Consider the following 21,357-nt stretch of genomic DNA (forward strand, 5'->3'; position numbering starts at 1 on the left):
TAGTCTGTAGGGCACACCCCGGCCTTCCAGAGAAGTGCAAAACTTGATCTGGGTGTAGAATGTGGCCCAAGGCTACAAATGGTAGCCAGTGTGCACTGGCCATGGTTAAAGGGCATAGTTTTGGGCTCTGAAAACTGGGAGATCAGATGAAGGTCAGCGAACACCCCTCGCAGTCTTCACCCCACCAATTTTCAAAGGTTTGGACTGTAACCATAGCATCACTTCAAATTACGTTTTTTTAGGCAAATAGGTTACATATGTTGGTTACTAAATCTAAGTAAACCACCATAACGTCCCTTAGCAAATGTTTTTCATTGGATATGCGTGTATCTTTCTGCCTTCTTTCCCTGGTGGGCGACCTACATCTAAGCTATCCTTCAAAAATATGTCGGTAGCGATTTAACCCCCAAATTTGCTGCAGGTTTGTGGAAGGAGGGCTGTATAAGTTAGAGTTGCAAATTGAAATCTTGAAATTTGCATAGGCAAAACATATTTATATGTTTGTGTTCACGTCAACCTGAATACTCAAAATCTGCTTCATGTGAGTGAAATACCGAAGGCTTGTCAGCCAAAAAACAGCAAAATTGCATGAAGAAAGACTGAACCAATGACTAACATCAAGACACAGGAGCATTAGAAAGGCCCTAGGAAACAAAAACAAACAAGCTGAGGGGAAGAATGCAAAACCAGAAATGTGGTGGCAGGAGTTATGCAGAGATGTGGAATGAGGAAAATGAAACCTCTTAGGAGATGGGCTAAAAACATCCGAAATGAGAAGTCCAATAGATGAAAACACAACGGAGAGAGAATACAAGAACACAAAAGACAAAGGAGTAAAATGAATTTAATACAGCATGTAAACATAAATCTTACAGAGAAAATGTGTGTGGCATGTCCTGTCCTACACATACACGTACACGTACTCTGCCTACTGTAATCTTCGCCTACTTCAAATACGCACTGCGCGCTCAGTGGCAACGCCCGAATCTCCTCTGGGTCTGACGAGGAGTCTGACAGACACCAGCGACAGCAGCACTCACCATCCTCTCACGGCAGCACTTCCCGTCCTCTCACGGCAGGCCCACACAGGCTCGTTGCAGCTGCACTCGGAGTGGTTCTGCACCAAATGCAAACAGAAATGGAGACGAGCAGCAATAAGGCCCAAGGATGGAAGGGGTCAAGGGTCATACCCCCTGCTATACCTGGAAAGCACGTATCTGACACGTGCGACCCCTGTACCCTTGTCTGCACATACCAATGTCATGGGGGTGGGTGGGGGGTGCCTCGAGTGTTATTCCTACGCCAGACACTGCTGGCCGCCTCTGTCCCACGGTGCACGCCTGTTAGCACGGGCACCTCTGATGACGTCACCTGTGACCCCCGCTCCCTCGGGTGCTGCACTGTCTTTGGTTCTTTGCACAACAAAGCGCTGCACTTTTTCACTAAGTGTTCTACTGCGCGAAGGACGTGAAATCTAGGCCTAGAGCTCCCTGTATCGACTACGGGCATGGATGGCTTGTAAGACGAGGACATCCGTCTCTCAAAATGATGTCACAATCACAAACACATTTCGCCCTATTGGCGAGACGCTGAAATCTATGAGAGGAAGGGGCCGTGGCCCCTCCAGAGTAGTCAGAATCACAGATTCGGTAAAAATGGACTGATAAACCCCCTCCCAGCAGGTCACAGCGGTCTTTTCATTCCTGATTTACGGTACTGAATTATAATAAAACATAAGGTTATGTATGTGTATAATATCAGGGTAAACGTTCAGGCCTCGGCATGGCCATCTACCATTCATCTTTCCGAGGTCGATGGGGTGGGTACTATTAATATTACATTATATTATATAGTATCGCCTGATATCTATAGTGCTTAGAACCAACGGATGTTGGAAATCAGCGCTATAAAGGCAGCTCTTTGGATCCCAGCCCTGCGTGAGGGATCATGGGAAATGCTGCTTTACACCCCCCCCCCCCCTGCCTTGCTGGGGCCCCCACCTCCCTGGCCAGAATGCGCAGGTGAGCGCTTGATCTTTGCCCGTTTAAAGTTGAGCCCCCCCAGGGGGCATCTTTAATCACTGTAGTCCCAGCTGCCCGTCTGCTGATGCACAGTGGGGGACAGAGCAGGTGCATGACTTCAGTGTGAGCTTTTGGGGGTTTGGTGGGGGGGGGCCTCTTGTCATCTCGCCCGCACTCACTTGTCACACGGCTGTTGCTCAGTTTTCTGCCCCCCACAACCCCCCCGCAGCCCCATGTTTCACCTCCTCACGGCCTGGACTCCCAATTGTTGACGTGTGATCACGGGCCCTTGGGCCCAACACGGGTTCCAGTGCTTTCCAGAATCCTGCCTACGACCTTTGACCTCGGAGCATCTCCCCATTGAAGAAGATTAACAAACCCATTGGTCTGAGGTCAAAGGTTGCCACGTACGCCAGGATCACACGGATGTGCTGTTGACAGCCCAGTGCCGTGAGGCGGACTAGTTTGAGGAAAGGGCTTTGTGCTCGCTCTGCACGCTTTCTTGGTTCTGCTGGGGAAGAGATGTGTCCCGCCCGGGGGAAAACAAGAAATTAAGAGAAAGTTTGGTCTGGGGCCGCTGAGAGCAGCAGATCCCTGTGACCAGGGCTTTGATTGGAAAAAAATACAAGTGCAGGCACTCATCAAAAGCAGCGATGGGCTGGGGTGCAGTGTGGGGTGGGAATAAGGGCGGGGCATGTAAACATAAATCTTACAGAGAAGGTGCGTGTGGCATGTCCTGTCCTACACATACACGTACTCTGCTCTACTGTAATCTTCGCCTACTTCAAATACGCACTGCGCGCTCAGTGGCAATGCCCGAATCTCCTCGGGGTCTGACGAGGAGTCTGACAGACACCAGCGACAGCAGGACTCACCATCCTCTCACGGCAGCACTTACCGTCCTCTCACGGCAGGCCCACACAGGCTCGTTGCAGCTGCACTCTGAGTCCCTTCTCCCCAGCACATCGTACCACAGAGAGCGTGAAGTGTTCAGGTGAAAGATTACCCTCCGAAACAAAGCGAGGATGGAGTGACCGTGGACGGAGCCGGATGGTGTCTCCGAAACACGAGGCGCACACAAGACCGCCAATCCACAGTAATGACAACACTGGTGAGTTACTGGAAGCGCGCGACAGCAATGGCATCCTAGGCAGGCTCGCGCTGGAAGTGTCGGATGGATGCAAGGGCCGGACATTTTCTGATTCTGGGGCGTGTTTTTTGCGTGAGTGACGGATGAAGTCACAGATAGAAAGAACGCAAATAACACGCCCCCGAATCTGAAAAAGACGGGGCTTAAAAGGAATGATGCCCCTCTCCTCCAATGGCTGGCCTCCGTTTAGGAAGCCAGCCAATGGAGAAGAAGGGCGGGTTCCAAGCCCCCTCTAAGAAACATTAAATCTTCGGGCTCCGCCCACACTGCTTACAGCAGTGCGACGAGTCCTCGACCTAAAAAGGAACATCAATAGTAATTAACGGATTCCTCGTTATGCAGAAGAAGGAAAATCGCTGATGCCAGATGGTCCATAAAGCATGAGGAGAGAATTCCCACGCGGGACACCATACAATGCAGAGGGAATGAGAGGTGAGGAGCTGTGTCCATGGCAAGTTAAGAAGGGGTGGGGGTGGAGGGGTCTGTGAAACTCTTCTCTCCAATGTATCACAGGCGGAAGTTGCACCTAAAGGAGTTGTGGTGGGAGGGAGGGGCAAGGAATCCCAGGCCTATGATTAATAGTTAGGGTGTAGGGGAGGGGAGCACTGTTTGACCAGAGTGCGAGTCCTGCAACTGAGCTGTGAGCGATAGTAAATAGGTGCATAGTGGTCGCCAGAGGTTTTTCATTCTAGAGGTCAGTGGTTGTATACATTAATGCAGCTCACTGGTGATGTTGCAGCATGGGAGACTGGTGAGCACGTTGGTAGCGGTGAGGGTAGCTGCTTGCCCCAGTGAATTACAACCTCACTTATGGCCAGGAGACGAGCAATTAAGGTGAATCGCCCAGTAGTGGACATGCACCCAAATCAATATCCAGCATGTGGATTAACCTGCAAAAAGTCTATCCCCAGTAATGTGCTACATGGCTGCACAACCAAGCCCTGTGGAGAAAATCCGCATCAGGAGTGTGGCACTTCGGGCTGTGAGAGGAATGTGTTTGGCCGTATCAGTGTTGATCAGAGGGAGTCACGTAGGTGCGCCGCAAACATTTTAAAAGGAGGAGTTTGTGCCGATGGTTGGGTGATACCAGTCGAGTTTGGGGGCAACACACAGCCCATATTCTGTCTGGTATAGGCCTCTCTAGGTCATGGTTTTAGGGCTAGAGGGCTAAGGGGGAAAGGGGGGGCTGAGCCCGGTTTTGATGTCAGGGTTGAGGAAGGAGTCGTTTTAGGGGTATGGGTATTGGGCTGGACATTAAAGGAAGCAACAGGATCCATCTATCGATTTGAGTCGACAGAGTGTCAATGGTAGGGCCATAGTGTAGTCTCATCACCTGCTCCTTATCTGGATGGTTCACTACACCAAGATATTGAACTGGCCTGTCGCACCAAGTCAGTGGGTAATCACACAGGATCTGCCTCAGGGCTGGTGTTACAGGAAAATGATTAGATTTGGACCAGTTTATTCGAAGACCAGATAGAATCCCAAAGCACAGTAGTTTGTTCAAGATGGGGTCAAGTTCTCCTCCAGGTGCCGGACAAGCAATAAAATGTCATCTCCATAAAGGGAGATGTGGAGGGGCCAGGCTTGAATTGAAGACCACGGTGTATGTGGCTAATGTGGAGGTGTCGTACTAGGAGGTCTAGTGCAAATATAGAAGAGTAAAGGGCTAGCCGGCATCCCTGACACGTGCCCCACATTATAAAGAAAGGTGCCTTGAGTGAGCCATTGAATCTAAGATGTGCAGTGGGTTGTGCATAGAGAAAGTCGATCAAGGAAGAGAAGCCAAGGGGTAGACAGTTTGTGAATGATGGCGCGAAGGAAAGGCGATTCCAAGCACTCAAACACCTTCATGGCAACTATGAGTGTGATTGCGGTGGGTATATCTGGAGAAATTCTATAAAGCACTGAGAATACTGCCCTCCAATTCAGTGATGTTGAGCGTTGGGTAACAAATCCAGGCTGTACACGTGAAAGGATCTGGTCTATTAGTAATGAAAGACTATTAGAGAGACCCTTCGTCAATTTTATTTTTGAGATTGAGCAGTGACAACCGTATGTAAGAATCGCAGAGTAAGAAGTGGCAGCTCCTCCGCTAAGGCGGCGGAGTGTCACCCCACTGTCAAGAAGCAGCAAATGTAAGGGTAACAAATAAAATGATAATAACAATATTCAATTTCAAATAACAATATTATAATTCTATTTTGCCCTCCTGCAGCGGTAGCGTGCGTTAGGGGGCGGGGCGGGATGGGGCTGCAGAGCAGGGGAGGAGTGTTAGAACCCTCCTGTGCGCAATGACTGTGTGGTCAGCCCTCTTGGGCTGCCCAAAACAGTCATGCACACTTCCCTGTTCTCCATGCAGGCTGCGTTACACCATACACCCCTTCAGCCCCTGACTGGGTGCTGTGTCATGGCCCTCAGACCAATCACATCGCTGCATTGCAGCGTTGTGATTGGCAGCAGGGAGTGCGGGAGCTCTGGTGCTTCCTGCTTCCTCACAAGAAGCCAGGAAGAGGACAGGATGGGACACAAGAGAGGCAGCAGTGGGTAAGCGTTTTCTTTTTACCTAATTTCCCCCCCGCCACTTCACCCCCACCGGTCCCAATGCTGCTTCTAGGCACCAGCAGCGACAGAGTAAGGGGTCTTTACCAGGTTTGGGGAGGAGGGTTATGACAGCCTCACGCATAGATTGGGGGTAGAGTGCCCATTTGGTGGGGATTCTTCATAAACCGAGATTAGTTTTGGCACAAGGATATGCTTAAAATGTTTACAGAATTCCCCCTGTGTAGCTAGCCAGACCTGGGGGCCTTAGAGCCATCAAGAGGGCCTACTGTCTGTATAATTTCCTCACAGGTTATAGGTTCACTGAGGAATTGCCTTAGGTTATTAGAGAGCAAAACCATGGCCACCTCCTTCAGGTAGGTTGCGTGGTCCATAGTATCACCTGTAAGGAGGGAGGGGTACATTTGAATGTAGTGCTGGAGCAGAATGTCCATGACATCCTCATTGGAGGTAATTTGCTGGTCCCGATCTACACTCAGCTCGGTGATGTAGGAATCGTCCCTGGGCGGACGGAGCAGGTGGGCCAGTGTACACCCCGGAGGCTTACCCTCTCCATATCTATGTACTCTAGCAGGTTTGCCTAAAAAATCAACTTTCCTTTCATCCAGGTCACAGTACTCATTTACGAGGGCTGTTCTGGCTTGAGTGTCGGTCACTGTGGTACCCCTCCTGATGTCTGGAGATCTAAATCAGCAAGAACCCTCTCGAGGCACAGGAGGATCCTACGCAAGTCCCGGAGGTCTCCACAATGCTTTGAGATGCATATGCCCAGACTTTGAACACCTCCCAGCGGGTGGTATGCAAGGCCACTGTACACACATTAAGTGGAAGTATTCCACAATTGCCGTATGCAAGTTGGATTGGACCAGCTCGTCCTGTAAGGCCAACGTTGGGAAGCGCCACTGTCATTACCGCCCACTACAAAAAGGAAAATTAAAAAACAACCAAATCTGGCGAATAATTGGATCATGTGCAAGAAAGATGTTAAGTGGAAAGCAACCATGGACATAGGGTAGCGGAAAGAAGGCAGCAGTGAAGCATAGCCTTGTGTTGTGCGGGGCATGGTAATGAGTGAATACCAGGTAGAAGGTGCATTTTAAGCACCAGCCGTCATGCAACAGGTGTGTATCACAGATGTACGGCAGTACATGTAATGATCTAGCTTTAGTAGCCGGTGTTGGTGCTGTGATGTCAGTGGCAGGGCCTATGAGGAGATTAAAATCTATGGCCTCTATAAGATGGTCAAAGACCATATGATCAATTTGTGCAACGAGGGCCTGAAAAATTCTGATGAGCCTGTGTTGGGAGCATAGAGGTTAGCCAGCAGGACTGAATGGGCTGCAAGAATGCCAGCAACAATGCAAAATGTTGTTGTTCGGGTTGTTCTGTAGTAGCAATAAGTGCTTCCAACGCCCCCCAGTCTGGAGACAGAGTAGAATACTGAGGAAGACTGGTTCGGGAACGTTCCCGAGACACCTTGAATGAAGGAGGCACATCTGTTATTACATGAAGTGTGTCCATGTAGACTTGGTTTCTGCCTAATGCAATATTGTACGTGTTCCACAAATTATTTTACTCTGGAACTTATGAGACTGTATTGGTGTTCTTGTGCTTCCATGCGAGACCAAATCAATATTTGTTGGTGCAAAACATATTGAATACGATTTGATGTTTTATATTCGTTTTCAAGAAAGGTTTGTATTTTGCAAAACACTGGGATTCTCTTTGAATTATTGTGTGTTAAGGCGTCAAAATAGTAAGAAAAGACTGCTACAGAACTCGCAGTTTAAGATGCACGTTGTGCATTTTCTTGCCACATGGTCTGGTAAAGTTTAATCCACATTTTGGCCCCACAGATGCTTAACTCCTGTCACCATGAGTTTATGAAGGCGCGTTCAGGGATTTCACGGATGTGGGAAGGGACTGAAATGACGGCGAGTGTAATCGGTGTAGATAATTGTGAGTTATTCTGCAGCCACTCTAGAACAATGTTATGAACATTTGGATGACAATTTTCTTTCAGCCTGGGGCTTCCCTTACACCAAATGCTCGGTAGCTTTGCCGTTTAGTACTATATAAATAACCAACATATTGTATTATGCAGGAACATTTAACAGCCTAAATGAAGATGAGCAGCAGGTGAAAACAGCAGTGCTTTTATCATAGTACACGGCCGCTGAGCTTTTCTGGTTAGCTTAGGCTCTGACTAAACAAGAGGGTCTGAAAACAAACCGAAGTGTTCCCGTTCCCCCACTGTACCCAGGATGCTTAACTAGAGCAGGGTTGTCCAGTCAGGTCATGGAGCACCTCTGCAGGCCAGCTTTTCAGGACAAACATTGATTATATAATGTAGATTAATTGTATGTAACTGTATCTTATATGGATATCTTCAACATCAGGCATGGATATGCAGAACTGCTGCATTGATATTGGATGCCCCTCATTGTTGGACCCCTCCCTGCATTGGTGTTGGACACCCCCCCTGCGTTGGACACCCCCCCTAGCATTGGTGTTGGACACCCCCCCCTGCATTGGTGTTGGACACCCCCCCCTGCATTGGTGTTGGACACCCCCCCCCCTGCATTGGTGTTGGACACCCCCCCCCCTGCATTGGTGTTGGACACCCCCCCCCCTGCATTGGTGTTGGACCCCCCTGCATAATGTTGATTAATTGAATGTAACTATCTTATATGGATATCTTAAACATCAGGCATGGATATGCAGAACTCCTGCATGGATATTGGATGCCCCTCATTGTTGTACGCCCCCTGCATTGATGTTGGACCCCCCCTGCATTGATGTTGCCCCCCTGCATTGATGTTGGACCCCCCCTGCATTGATGTTGGACCCCCCCCTGCATTGATGTTGGATCCCCCCCTGCATTGATGTTGGATCCCCCCCTGCATTGATGTTGGACCCCCCCACGCATTGATGTTGGACCCCCCCACGCATTGGTGTTGGACCCCCCCCACGCATTGGTGTTGGACCCCCCCACGCATTGGTGTTGGACCCCCCCTGCATAATGTAGATTAATTGTATGTAACTGTATCTTATATGGATATCTTAAATATCTTCAGGAGAAGCGTGGCTCAGTGGTTAGAGGCGGCAGACCCGGAAGCTGAGATCGACTGTGGAGCAGGGTTCGATTCCCCGCCTCGGCGGGTCTCGGGCTCAAAAATTCCACGGACTCGATAATTCTCGCTCCGGTGCCTACTCGACTCACGGGGTCACACTCTGCGACTCTGGGCAATAGCTTGCTTAATCTCCACTACGGCCCCTCGCGGTGGGATGCCTGGCTTTCACCTTGTGGACACCCTGCCGGGGTTTCTCACAGGGGAATACCAGGACGGGTTCCCTAAGCAAGCGCTTAGATACCGTGTCGGTGATTTGCGCTATATAAATACATTTACATACAAACATCAGGCATGGATATGCAGAACTCCTGCATGGATATTGGATGCCCCTCATTGTTGGACGTCCCTGCATTGATGTTGGAACCCCCCCGCATTGATGTTGGACCCCACCCCCGCATTGATGTTGGACCCCACCACTGCATTGATGTTGGACCCCCTGCATTGAAGTTGGATGCCCCTCGTTGTTTAGAAAGTAGGCAAACTCAGAAAAACGACAGCAAAAAAAGCTAAGACTGGAAAATATGAACAAAGAGCAACACAGGGCAACACGTTCTGTCCATTTATGCAGCAGGGACAGGAAACAACATCACAGTATCAATATGGAATGCCCCAGCTCCCTGTTTCAATTTAGGAAAGCTCTAACGACACCAATTAAAAAAAAAACACACTACATCACAACACAGTAACAGCGTTCAAAACTCAGCTATGCCTGTAATCATATGTTGACTGTAACTTTCATCTTTCACCCTGTGTTCCGCTGATTGTCAGCGAGGTTTGCGCTTTACAAATATCATATAAATACAGACACACATTTTGAGGTGTTAGTGTGCCTGAGGGTAGTGGAGTTTTCTGAAGGCTTATAGTTAGCCTCTTCTTTGGAGGCACGCAAGGTGAAGGGGATGTGAAAAACTGAGAACAAATCCTTGTCAGTCTGGGAAAAAAAATTACTTTTAAAGAAACAGGATTCGCAAAGTCAGTGCATTTTGGTACTTGGGTTTGCTAATGCAGACCTATTGGCTTTGCAAAATACTTATTTGCAGATGCTGTTTAGCATCGGCAAAAGAACATTGTGAAACAAGCATTAGCCGCGAAAGTGACGCGGCAGCGAAAGTGAAAATCATCGTGATCTGATGGCGTCTGTGCACGCGTGCCTGCGAAATTGACGCAGCCGCGCATGTTAAAGTCATTGCAATCGCGGGCTAATGGTGGCCGTGTACGTGTACCAGCGCATGTGCACGCAAGCTTGAGGCCAGCTGTGGTAGCACTTTGAAAACCCCACTCACAAAATGTCTCGCCAGACAGTGCATGCACTGGCTCAGGCGAACCTAAAATGAGAAGCAGAGTCTCCTCAAAAAACTATTGGATCTTGTTGGCATGTGGCTTGCAGAACCTGGTCATTGACATGATAGTAATGAACTTGCATAAGCTCGTCAGGAGGAAGATGATATGGGTTGAAAAACCCATATAAGCGTGGTCTAGCAGAGTAGGAGTGTCATCGAGCATGCATAGCAGTTGGACGAAGAGGGCTTGAACATGTGCTTTAAGATCTGCTGGGGGAATGGTTATTGAGATGTCACCAATTCTAACATTATTTTGCGGATATCAATTTGGGAAGACTAGATTATTTTGCACAGGTAAGTAAAAAAATAAAAAAAAAAAATAAAAAAAAGGATGTTGCGGAGCTGCATTAGGTTAATTACCTTGATCAAGGTTAAGATGTTACATTGAAAGACTGACTTTCATTCCAGCTTTAAAACTAGATTCTGGAAGCACATCAGAGTGCAGTAACCAAAACAGTTTAAGAATAAAAACAAGAAAAATACCAAAGAACAGTACAAGGAATGTGCAGATTTACCATGAAAATCCAGACAACCAATAATACTTCGGAAAATGGGAATTGAGTGCATTGTTATTAAGACTACAGTAGCTGTACGTCACCTTACCATCGTCCCAGTTCTCTTGGCATGGAGGAGCCTGCCAATTACTCTGATGCACTGGTTTCTGTTTCTCTGTGTTTACATGAATTGCTGAAAAGCAAGAAAATAAAATTAGCCATTAGTTTTAGATATAAAATATGTAAAGACCAGAAAACAGATGAAAAAAGATTTTAAGACAAAGGTATCATAACATTATCCACTTCCAAAATAACAGTCCACGGTATCATGGTTTTATAATTCCACATTCTACTGGCAGTAAGGAAATTTGAATTTGTTATCTGCAACAATATGTAGCTTGTAGCAGTGTAGATTCACAGGCTGAGCACACTCCTGCTATTAACATTACAACTTGCTTTTCTTCAAAGAAAGTGTTTCAGTTTTGAGGTGACACAGTGTACCACTCCTGAAAGATTGTTCCGCCTCTCTCTAGGAGTAGATAGATTTATGTAGCAGTATGAAGTGGTTATATCTGTATCCTTATGCATGACCACATCTGCTGTATTTCAAGGTACAAATAAATGGTTATGGGTAACATGTTTTCATTTGTAGCATGTGCAGCAGTAGACATATGCTGCGCCTAGGCTAGAACCCAATACCTTTCTTAATGCCTTGAATTGCAAGCAAGTGAATTGGACATTTAGAAAATGGTTTGGAGTGTTTGCTCACCTAATGCCTCGTCAGATGCACATATCCAACAATAATATTTAGTTATCATGTGGATAGGATTGCAAGTGGCAGATTTACAGAGATCCTATTTCTAAGCAATGTCTTGGTGGCACCCTTTCTGCGAGCAAAATTTGCATGTGGCACAGAATGTACTCGATCAGAAAAATGGGAGAGAGGGACGGAGAAGCAGGGTTTCCTTTGTCTTCCCAGGTTGACAAGCTTATAATCAGTGAGAATAAATCCGGTGTCATTTTTCCAGAGTCTCAAAAAAATTGTGATGGAGACCCTCAACAACACTAGCACATTGTATGGTATACCTGGATTCTCCGCTGGTGTGGATGCCTCAATTTCACGAACTATAGGAGAAGCAATGTACAGTAGAAAAAGTGCCGTCCAAGATGGGAATTGCCGTGGGCATGGATCTAGTGGCTTGAAGAGCGTTACCATGGGTCCAATGCGAAAAATGTTTATATTCAAAGAGGGAGCTGGTGGTAGTTTGGGTGGGATTAGCCTTTTGAGAATCTCTACAAGTGCTTTAATGACAGGGATTTTGAAAAGATATTGGTGCTGTCGGTTTTGTTAAATACCCAGCAACAGCTGCCAGGTGTACTCTCATGGAAATGTAGATTTCTCCAGACTTTTGCAGGTACAATAGTTTACAGACAATGTGCTCAACATATGCAGTAAACTGTTAATTTTAAGAGTAACAGTACAATACAAATCTATTTAGCCACATAACATGTCTGCACAGAGGGCTTTCTGCATTCTTTTAAGGCTTGCATACACTCTTAATAGTCAAATTCTAACATTTCTAGTGCCAAATACCAAGGTTTAATTATTTAAGGTTGGGATGTATAGCTTGCTGTGATGTTAACTGAAAGTCTGGTCAGAAGTTGAGTTTTTTGTGAGGATCAATGGGCATATCCCAGAAGTAGTGTGTACCAGTGTTGAGTGCTAACTCTGGGGCAATGAGAATTACTTCCATTATTGCTGGATGCCTCTTCTGTACGACATATTGAATTGGAGGAATTGTGGAAAAGTGTAAACAAATGTTCTTGGTCAGCTCATCCAGAGTGTTACCTAGGAACTTTGGGTGTTGGTGCCTTGATGCAAAGTTTAGGCATTTTGCATTTATGTGTTTGGCAAACAGGTTCTTCATAGGCATCCCCCTAAGCTGGAAGTACTGTTACATAACCTGGGGGGTTCTCTCCCACCAGGGCCGTTTCTAGGTGTTTTGCCGCCCTAGGCGAGAACTAAAAAAATGCCGCCCCCTCCCTTTTACTACCACCTCCCCCCAAAAACGTGTTGGAATTATGAAGGTTCAACCAGTGTTCTACCTAAAGGTATTTAACAGATATCCAATTAACAACATATTCTCTTGTGTGATGGTTATCTTCTCAGGCACTACAGTGTTGAATTCATCACACATTCACATAATATAACATAACAAGTCAATGTGTTCAAGAATTATTTGTATCATTTACCCCACTGTCAAAAAATTAAAACAATATTTCTGATGTCCTGTATATGAGCACATGAGGTAATGAATGAGAGGATAGGTTAGTGTGTTAGTGAGTATGAATTACTTTCTGATAATCTTGATTAATCTTAGTCGTCCTTGCCCCAGTTATTACTAGAGGTGTGTCCCAACTCGAGACGGCAAAATTCAGAAGCATGTTGAAAATGCAAACCAGGTCCACCTTTCTCAGTGCCATAAATAGGTAGCCATTCACAGCATTTTCCAGACATACCTAACTCTGATGGAGGCTAGGCAAACCAAGCGGAGGGCAGGAGTGATGTTATGATTAGGATGAGGACACGTAGGTCTAAGGATAAAGATGATTACCTGAACACATTACCTCTACATCATTCACACCCATCCAATTATCACTAATTAAAAATACTATTATCCCATTGTAGACTTTAGAAAAAACACATGCAAAGCAACCAATCCTGTAAGTAACAAAGCAGAGAAATCTACAACACACAGTCACCTCTGCCAATATACAGAAAACAATGCTGCCTAAACAGTATGCAGGCGTACAAGTAGCCCTTGAATGTCAGCTGCCATGCACACGAATGACCAACGGCCATGATCCTGCAAGGCAGCCAATACTGCTACAGCACCATGAGGAGCTCCATGGAGCATGTGGAGGCACAGGACTCACTGGAGTGTACAGAGTTGGGACTGGCCACAAAAGTAGAACAGCCACATTGGAAACATCCCATCAACAATGACAGACTGGTACAACTTCCCCAGCTCCCGGCAAGCCAAGGCTCCTATCAACATTCCTCCGCTTGCAGCTCCTAAAGGCTGCGAACACACCCCCATCTGTTCAGCTCCAGGGAACCAAGGGTCTCAATAATATTGATCCGAGCTGTTATATATTTCGTATAGGTGTCCTAATATAGGCATAATCGTAACTTGCCCTAATATAGACCTAATTCACGTTGCCCTTATGTAGGCATGATTCAAGCTATCCTAATATAGGCATGAATCATGCAACCCTAATATAGGCATGCTCCTTCACCTACATTAGCCCACAACACTCCGCAATAACGTGCTCTTAGAAATTAACCTTATCTAGCTTCAGCCCTGGATACAGAAGGAGGGGTTTTTCCTAACACAAGTCTTTCAGTGTACATCTCCAACAGGGCTCATAAATTATGCATGAACCATTATCTACGCACAAGGTCCATCTCTTATGTCTTCTTCTGTCCCACAAAATGTCAGCACTAACCACACATAGAAACAGTGGACACCCTTGGGGTATAAATATACCACATTTTGCCCAAGTAAGTTAGAGGAGATCGTGACTTCCTTGCTGACACACTGACCAGAGACGCTGTCATTTCTGCATGCAGAAGCTCCAGCTAGCAATGGTCTAAACATCCCATGCGGAGTGTCCAACTCGAGACCAGGACGGGGTCCTACATTCTCTCATTCTAAAGGTAACAGAGTTTATTAGAACCTAGAGGGACTCGCGAAATACCTACACAACACCTACATAGATATTAGGTACATTTTAGGTACATATAGTTAGGGGACGCATCCTAGGAGTACGCATAATTATCATGTGTTTTATATCTATGTATGTATTCAAGATTATTGCACCATGATAGAGCTTTACTATTTCTTTATTCTTGTAGTGCTGCTAATCATATTTCTCTGTTACTGTTTAATGGTTGCTACAGCGCATTTCATTTACACTTGAAGAACACCTGCGCAATAAATACTTATTGCAACACGCCCAACTGTTTCTTCTGTTTAACTCTCTGGGAAGCAAATAAGTGAGCACGAGTGACTGAGTGAAAAGCAGTACATTGTTTCCACGATCCTGAGGGATCAGGGTTGTTCATGTTCGATAGTTGTTGGAAGGAGTTTCTAGTGACACTGTGAGCTAGCTGGTAAAATGTAAACAGGTTAGCATATCCAATAGGGGTGTACAGAATCAGTCTGACACCAAACCTATAGTGTATGTTAACCAAACGCGCAGAACCTATATAGGGATATAGGAAATACATGACAGAGCTTGTTGAGAAGCTCATAGTTTATAAACTCCCCATCTCAGACAAGCAGGGAGAAAAAACAAGAGGATGCTGTTAATGCCTGTAAATGTATGTCTGTTGGATGGGTTCACCTTGCTTTCACCATGCTTCTAGATTTTCCAGCCTCAAGGTGGGATTCACCTCATTAGTAATGAATGAGATGAGGGCTAGGGTCATAAAAATAACACGTTAGTTCAGTTTCATTACCCCACTATACAGATACATTCACCTTTGTGTTATTGAGAATAGAAGTACAAGATACGTATTTTATGGAACACATACCAAACACAGATGTCAAGTGGCCTGAGGTGAAAGAGAAGCGTTGTTGAAAGCATTTTATATGACAGAAAGAATGAAGCTAGAAAAAACGCTTTCTCCAAACTTGTAGCAGAGTTCCCTATCTGCGTCACAGTAAAAAGGCACCCATTGGAACATCCCTTACCTCCATTAGATTGTGACTAAGAAGGGGATTTAATTCAACAAGGCACTTTGAAAGCGTGGTGGGGCAAGGCAAGCGGGAGATTGAGAGCCTAAAGCAACTGTGAGAAGAGCACGCTTTCATCAAAACCTATAAACACAAACAGTAATACATGTTGACACAAGGGTAATTGATGTCATTACGTGTGAGCCTCCTGCATGCAATTAGATATACATTTAGTGCCATGAGGTAGGATCCAATGTAAAGCACAGTTAACACTGATAACCACTGCTATAAGGAAATTATAGCACACTTGAAAGGAAAACGCTGTTTTATAAAGGCACCAAGCCGTCCATTTTACTGCGCCATACTGCGGTTTCATTGTTTCTAATACAGCAATGTGTTGAGCAGTGGCCTGTCAGGAAGACAAAAGTGCACGTGATGGCGCACTGTACTTTCCTATTGACTGATGTTTCAGCTGCCTGTTTTTCATTGCTCCGAGGGTCAGGATTAGCCTAAACTATGCTGCACCGTAATTGGTTATTTCAATCTACTTTCATTGTGTAGTTCGGCTGTATTTCCAGAAACTTAAAAGCAACAGAATTATTTTAAGCCTTCAATTCAACGCATTCAAGATTAACCTTATACTCACCTTTTACAGTTTTCTGACTCATTATTTTGCCGCCCTCCCCCTTTTGCCGCCCTAGGCAGCCGCCTAGTCTTGCCTAATGGTAGAAACGGCCCTGTCTCCCACTTGTATGAATATATGTTGATGTGTTCTGAGTGGATCTTCACAATTCTTGCATTGCAAAAGCTATATCTAATGGCATAATGCCCAAGGCCAAATGGTATGTGGAAGTTTGGACAGTTGTGGAGAGTGCCTGTCCAGTTGTTTTTTTATGTAGTGCACTGTGGTTATATTGCCTCTTACAAGACCACTTTTTTACTAAAATGTTGTTATGAAATGCTTGAATGGGTAACTGCACTGCCATAACTTTCAACTGGTAGATATGAAGTAGTTGTTCCTAGGACGTAGTACAGTCAGGTGTTGCATGTGTGCACCCCTAGCCATCATGGATGAGTGGGTTGATGACTGGCTGAGGATGGCTTAAACAGTCGGCCTAGTAAATGGTTTGTTGTTCTTCCACCATTGTAGTTTATGCTAAACATTGGTCTTCACCAACACTAGATCCTTTCATTCCCATCCATTTGTGACCAGAGTCTCAGCAAGACACTACTAATGCAGACACAAGTGAAACCTTGCATGTGGGATGAGAGCAATACAGGATATCGTTCCTATCGTCTTCATTATCATATGCACTGTCAGATAAGACAGCGGGTAAAGAGGAAGCAACCTGTGAAATGGTATCTTTCTCTTGTTGCTGGTATTTGCTTCCCATGTGAGTGAATTCAGTGTGGCTCCCGAGACATAAGGGAGAATTTTTGGCACCAACTGTGAATTTAAATTTGCTGAGAAGCACAATCACTTGTGACATGTGGTTTAAAGCATTGTGCTGGACCCCCTTATCAACCAATCGTCCAGGTATGAGAACATATTAATTTTGCTGCACTTTAAGTGTATTGCCACTACTGCTAGACATTTAGTAAATCTTGCAATGGTTTGGTAACACCCACCGCGAGGGCTCTGAATTTATAATTTTAATCCATTTACCTCAAGTCTCAGATCGTGTTGATGCACCAGACTTATTGGGATGTGAAAATATGTGCTCTTTCAGATTGTGTGGCTATATAGTCTCTTACTGTTAGAAGTGAAATAGCATTCTGAAATGATATAATGTAGAGGTTCAGTGCTCACAAGTCAAATATTGTTCTTGATGTTTTGGCCTTTATTGAGAATGAGGAATTGTAGAGAGTACACTCCTTTCCCTTTTTAAATCTTAATCACTACTTTAATAACCCCTCGAGCCTAGAGTCAGCGCGCCAGCGCTGCTCTGCAAGGCATACTGTATTCGGTATAAGCAGTTTGGCCCCGCCCCCCATTTTTTATTGGTTCTTTCCTGTGCCTTTCTAACTACTTCTCTTGGGTGATGATTCTCGCAATTTGTCCTCCTTTTGGGTGTGTTTGTGACGTCCATGGTGACTGGCCCTGTTACAAGGGTCAGTTCCCTTCAGGTGTTTCATACTTCCGGTGCACTCCCTTTTAACATGCATTTTGGGACGAACATGAGCTCTTGTGCTTGGAGTCCCTGCGGGCCTCTTTGGGCACAGAGTTCCCGAAGAGACCAACGCTGCTCCTCTCACCCAGGACACACCCTGCACTTCACCAACACATCACTCCCCAGCATCACACCCGTATAATTTGATAATGGCTTGAGAACGCTGAAAGTGGCTTTCCTTTCCTGCTTGCTGGACTGAGCAAGGTAATGTGCTTATGAAAGGGTTTTTGGTTCAGGGAAATTACTAGGCACTCTGCTAACAGTAGACGCAATGGTTTAGAAGATAGAAAGGTTGAGGTGTGGTGCAACTGGGTGAGTGAATAAGCCCTATAACCCCCCAATTGTGTGACGGAAACAACCAAAACACTGCTAAATTCCAACTAGATACCAATGCACACAACAATTGAGTATGAAAAAGTGTGTCAGTGTAGACACATATACACTTGAAAGCAAAGCCAACAGAAAATACAAGGAGTTCCTAATAGTGACTTGCAAATGCTATTTTGCGAGTCACCGACTCGCAAACTAGCGTTTGTAAAATTGCACTACCTTTTTTTGCAGTTGCAAACGGGTGCTAATTAACCGTTTGCGGCCATAAAAACGATTGTACATGTGGCCCTAAGTTAGCAAACTTCACGGTCTCGCTGCTTCATTCACAATCACTTTTAACATGTGCTGCCTGCTTTGGGGCCACTGGAATTAGTCAGCAATGGAGTTGTTGACTAAATTATGCAGCAATTAAAAAAAAAAAAAAAAAAAAAGAGACAGCAGCGTTATGTGGTACATTTTCTGATACTTTATTATTTTGACATTTTTATACATACTACTGCAAAGATTTTGCCTCATTATTACCAGTGTAACATACAAATGCAGCAGTGAGAAAGGTGACCAGTCAACCTTTACAAAGGGCCCTTCACTTTGCAACACACATCAAATGATTTAATAACTTTTGATCCGTTTGAGCTACTAACAATTTTTTTGTTAACATCGTAAGATTATGCAGCAGATGATGTATTATGTGGCAGATGTTTAAATCGTTTGCAAACTAGGATATTTTGCCATTCATGTTTGACTTGCTCTTTTGGAAGAAGGGAGTGGAGGTGCTGATGACAGCATCTGCATGGCTCCAAAACAAGTGGCTTGGGATTCCACTTTTTTGCATATTTGGGACATTTTGTGTTTTGAATTCACTCAGTACCACCTCGACCTCACACAGCACCATCTGAGCACCACCTCTGCACAAGTACCACACTACACTAGCACCACCTCAGTATCACTCAGCACCACCTCCATCAGCTTCAGCACCACCTCCGCTTCAGCACCACATCAGCACAGCACCATCCCCTTGTAAGTACACCACCACCAGTGCAGCACCACCTCCGCATCAGCACAGCACCATCTCAGCACAGCACCACCTCCACATCAGTGCAACGCCACCAGCACGCCCCCATCTCAGAACCTGTGCAACCCCACCTCAGCAGCAATTCAGCGGGAAACATCATTTACAACGAAGGCATTACTACGTGTAACGTTTACTACGGTACACTTACCACGTAAACGTTTTTTCCACGCGTGTGCCTTCCACGATCGTATTTACGACGCAAGTTTCATTCATTCCGGTCTTTGTTGCTTCGTCCTGCGTGTACATCATTATAGAAGTCCTTTTTTAATTTTGCTAGACGTGTTTTGACGCTTGTTTCCGTGGTTGGTGGAAGTAAGGGCTGCTGGTGAAAGGCATGCGGGTGACAGGTAAGAAAACTAATCTTTATTCTTATAAAAGTATTATTTAAGCGCACTTTAAATTAAATACATTTTTAAATGTAACGTAATCTGTTTTTTAATGTTTTATACATCTATCTTTTGCTTTTTTCTGCAGTTTGACTTTTTAAGCCGCGTTTTTAAAAGCATGAGTTATCTGTGAATATGCTTTTTTTTACATTTCTAGTTTTTGATAATGCTATGCCACAATTTAATAGCCTTAACGTTAATGCTTGGGGACACGTTTTTAGGGGGACAGTGAAAGTGACAAAAGACAAACGCTCTCACTAATCAACACATTTTTTTTAGCCTATCAATATCATTATGTACTTTTCAATGAAATATGTGCTTAAGGGACGTTAGAGGTTTCGTACCGTTTTTATTGCGTTGTATAATCCTGCGTTCTCAAATGCTGCGTGGTAAAGCCACATGCGAAGTAAAATTCACGTGGTAATGCCATGCGTGGTACTTGTTAGCGTTGTATAATCATATAAACAATTTAGCACCAATGTAGCTCCACTTCAGCATCAGCGCAGCATCATCCACAGCACAGCACCAACTCAGCACCACCCGAGAACCAGCACAGCACCACCACCTCAGCATCACTCAGTACCGCTTCAGTATCACTTCAGATAAGCTGATCACCACCACAGCACCACCTCATCAGCACGGCACCACCTCAACATCAGCACGGCACCACCTCCTCATCAGTGCAACACCAGCTACACATCAGCACAGAACCCACTCCGCATCAGATTAGCACCCACTCCGCATCAGAGCAGCACCCACTCTGCATCAGAGCAGCAACAACTCAGCACCAGTGCAGCCCCACCTCAGCAAGATTTCTGCACCAACGCAGCACCACTTCTGCATCAAGACAGCATCACCTCCATATCAAGGCAGCATCCACTCAGCACAGCACCAACTCAGCACCACCTGAGCACCCATGCAATACCACCACCTCAGCATGACTCAGCACCACCTGAGGATCACCTCCACACCAGTACACCACCACCTGAGTATCAGTCAGCATCACCTGAGCATTGGCTCCGCACCATCACACCACCACCTCAGTACCACCTCAGTCTGAATCTGGCATCTGTCGATTCTCCCCTAGTGTCTGTCCACTACTCATGTTGTCACTCCGGTACCATTTCCCAACCACCACCCTCCCATTGTTTATGCCCCCTATAACAAAAAAAAGCTATAACAAACCAGCATTAGAATAGGGAGGAACAAGTTGCCAGCATTGAAAGGACAAAAAAACAAGAAGACTTTTTAATGTTAATTCATTTTTCAATCGGTTTGTTCAGTTGAACATAATGTCTTCTTGGTTACCTATAAGTTAACAAAAATGCTTATTACACTTTTTAAAAAAAAATAACTTTTTAATGTGTTGCACAGCAGCCACAATGCTCTACAACATAGCTTATAGACCTTAGCCAAGCCAATAGCTCTGGCTACACACTTATAAGGTATCAAAGGTGAGACCTATTGGCTATGCCAATACTTTTTTAGGCATGGCTGCACCTCTTTATGAAGATGTATATGGTCCCTGTGGACTTAGTGGTGCAACAGTGAAAGATTTTGAGGGATGGTAAGAAACTTCAGATAGTAACCACAGGTGAGAGTGGAAAATACCCATTGATGAAAGGTAATTTCCTTAAATGGGAAGGTATTAGTACAGCCTTCTCCCAAAAGGTGTTTGCCAGTCACAGGAAAGGTAAGCTGGTCATTGTTTAGTGGCAGAGGAGGCTTGTTCTGGGCACTTCTGTCTCTGTCACTCTAATTTCCATGAAAGGCTCATCTAAGATACTGTCCTTGGAAATCTGCCTGCTTACCTACTGTGAAAGACTCCTGGTTGAAGGTGCCTACTCTACTTGGCTGTTTCTATATTTTTCAAGATTTTATGTAGCACTGTTTTTATTTGTGGGCCAAAAAGGCAGCCCCATGAAATGGCCGAAAGCTAGATACATAGTAAAACA

At 45.3% G+C, this 21,357-nt stretch overlaps 1 protein-coding gene across 1 annotated transcript in view; it reads right to left on the minus strand.

Annotated features, from left to right (window-relative positions):
• The window catches only part of LOC144764805 (uncharacterized), a 581,674-nt gene that overhangs the window by 334,165 nt on the left and 226,152 nt on the right, over nt 1-21,357 (minus strand). The window contains exon 4 of the mRNA XM_078650300.1: nt 10,811-10,894. Within this exon, the coding sequence (XP_078506426.1) occupies nt 10,811-10,894 (84 nt within the window). The remainder of the gene's footprint in view (nt 1-10,810; nt 10,895-21,357) is intronic.

This window comes from Lissotriton helveticus, chromosome 1_1 (assembly GCF_964261635.1).
Source record: "Lissotriton helveticus chromosome 1_1, aLisHel1.1, whole genome shotgun sequence".
Taxonomy (NCBI): domain Eukaryota; kingdom Metazoa; phylum Chordata; class Amphibia; order Caudata; family Salamandridae; genus Lissotriton; species Lissotriton helveticus.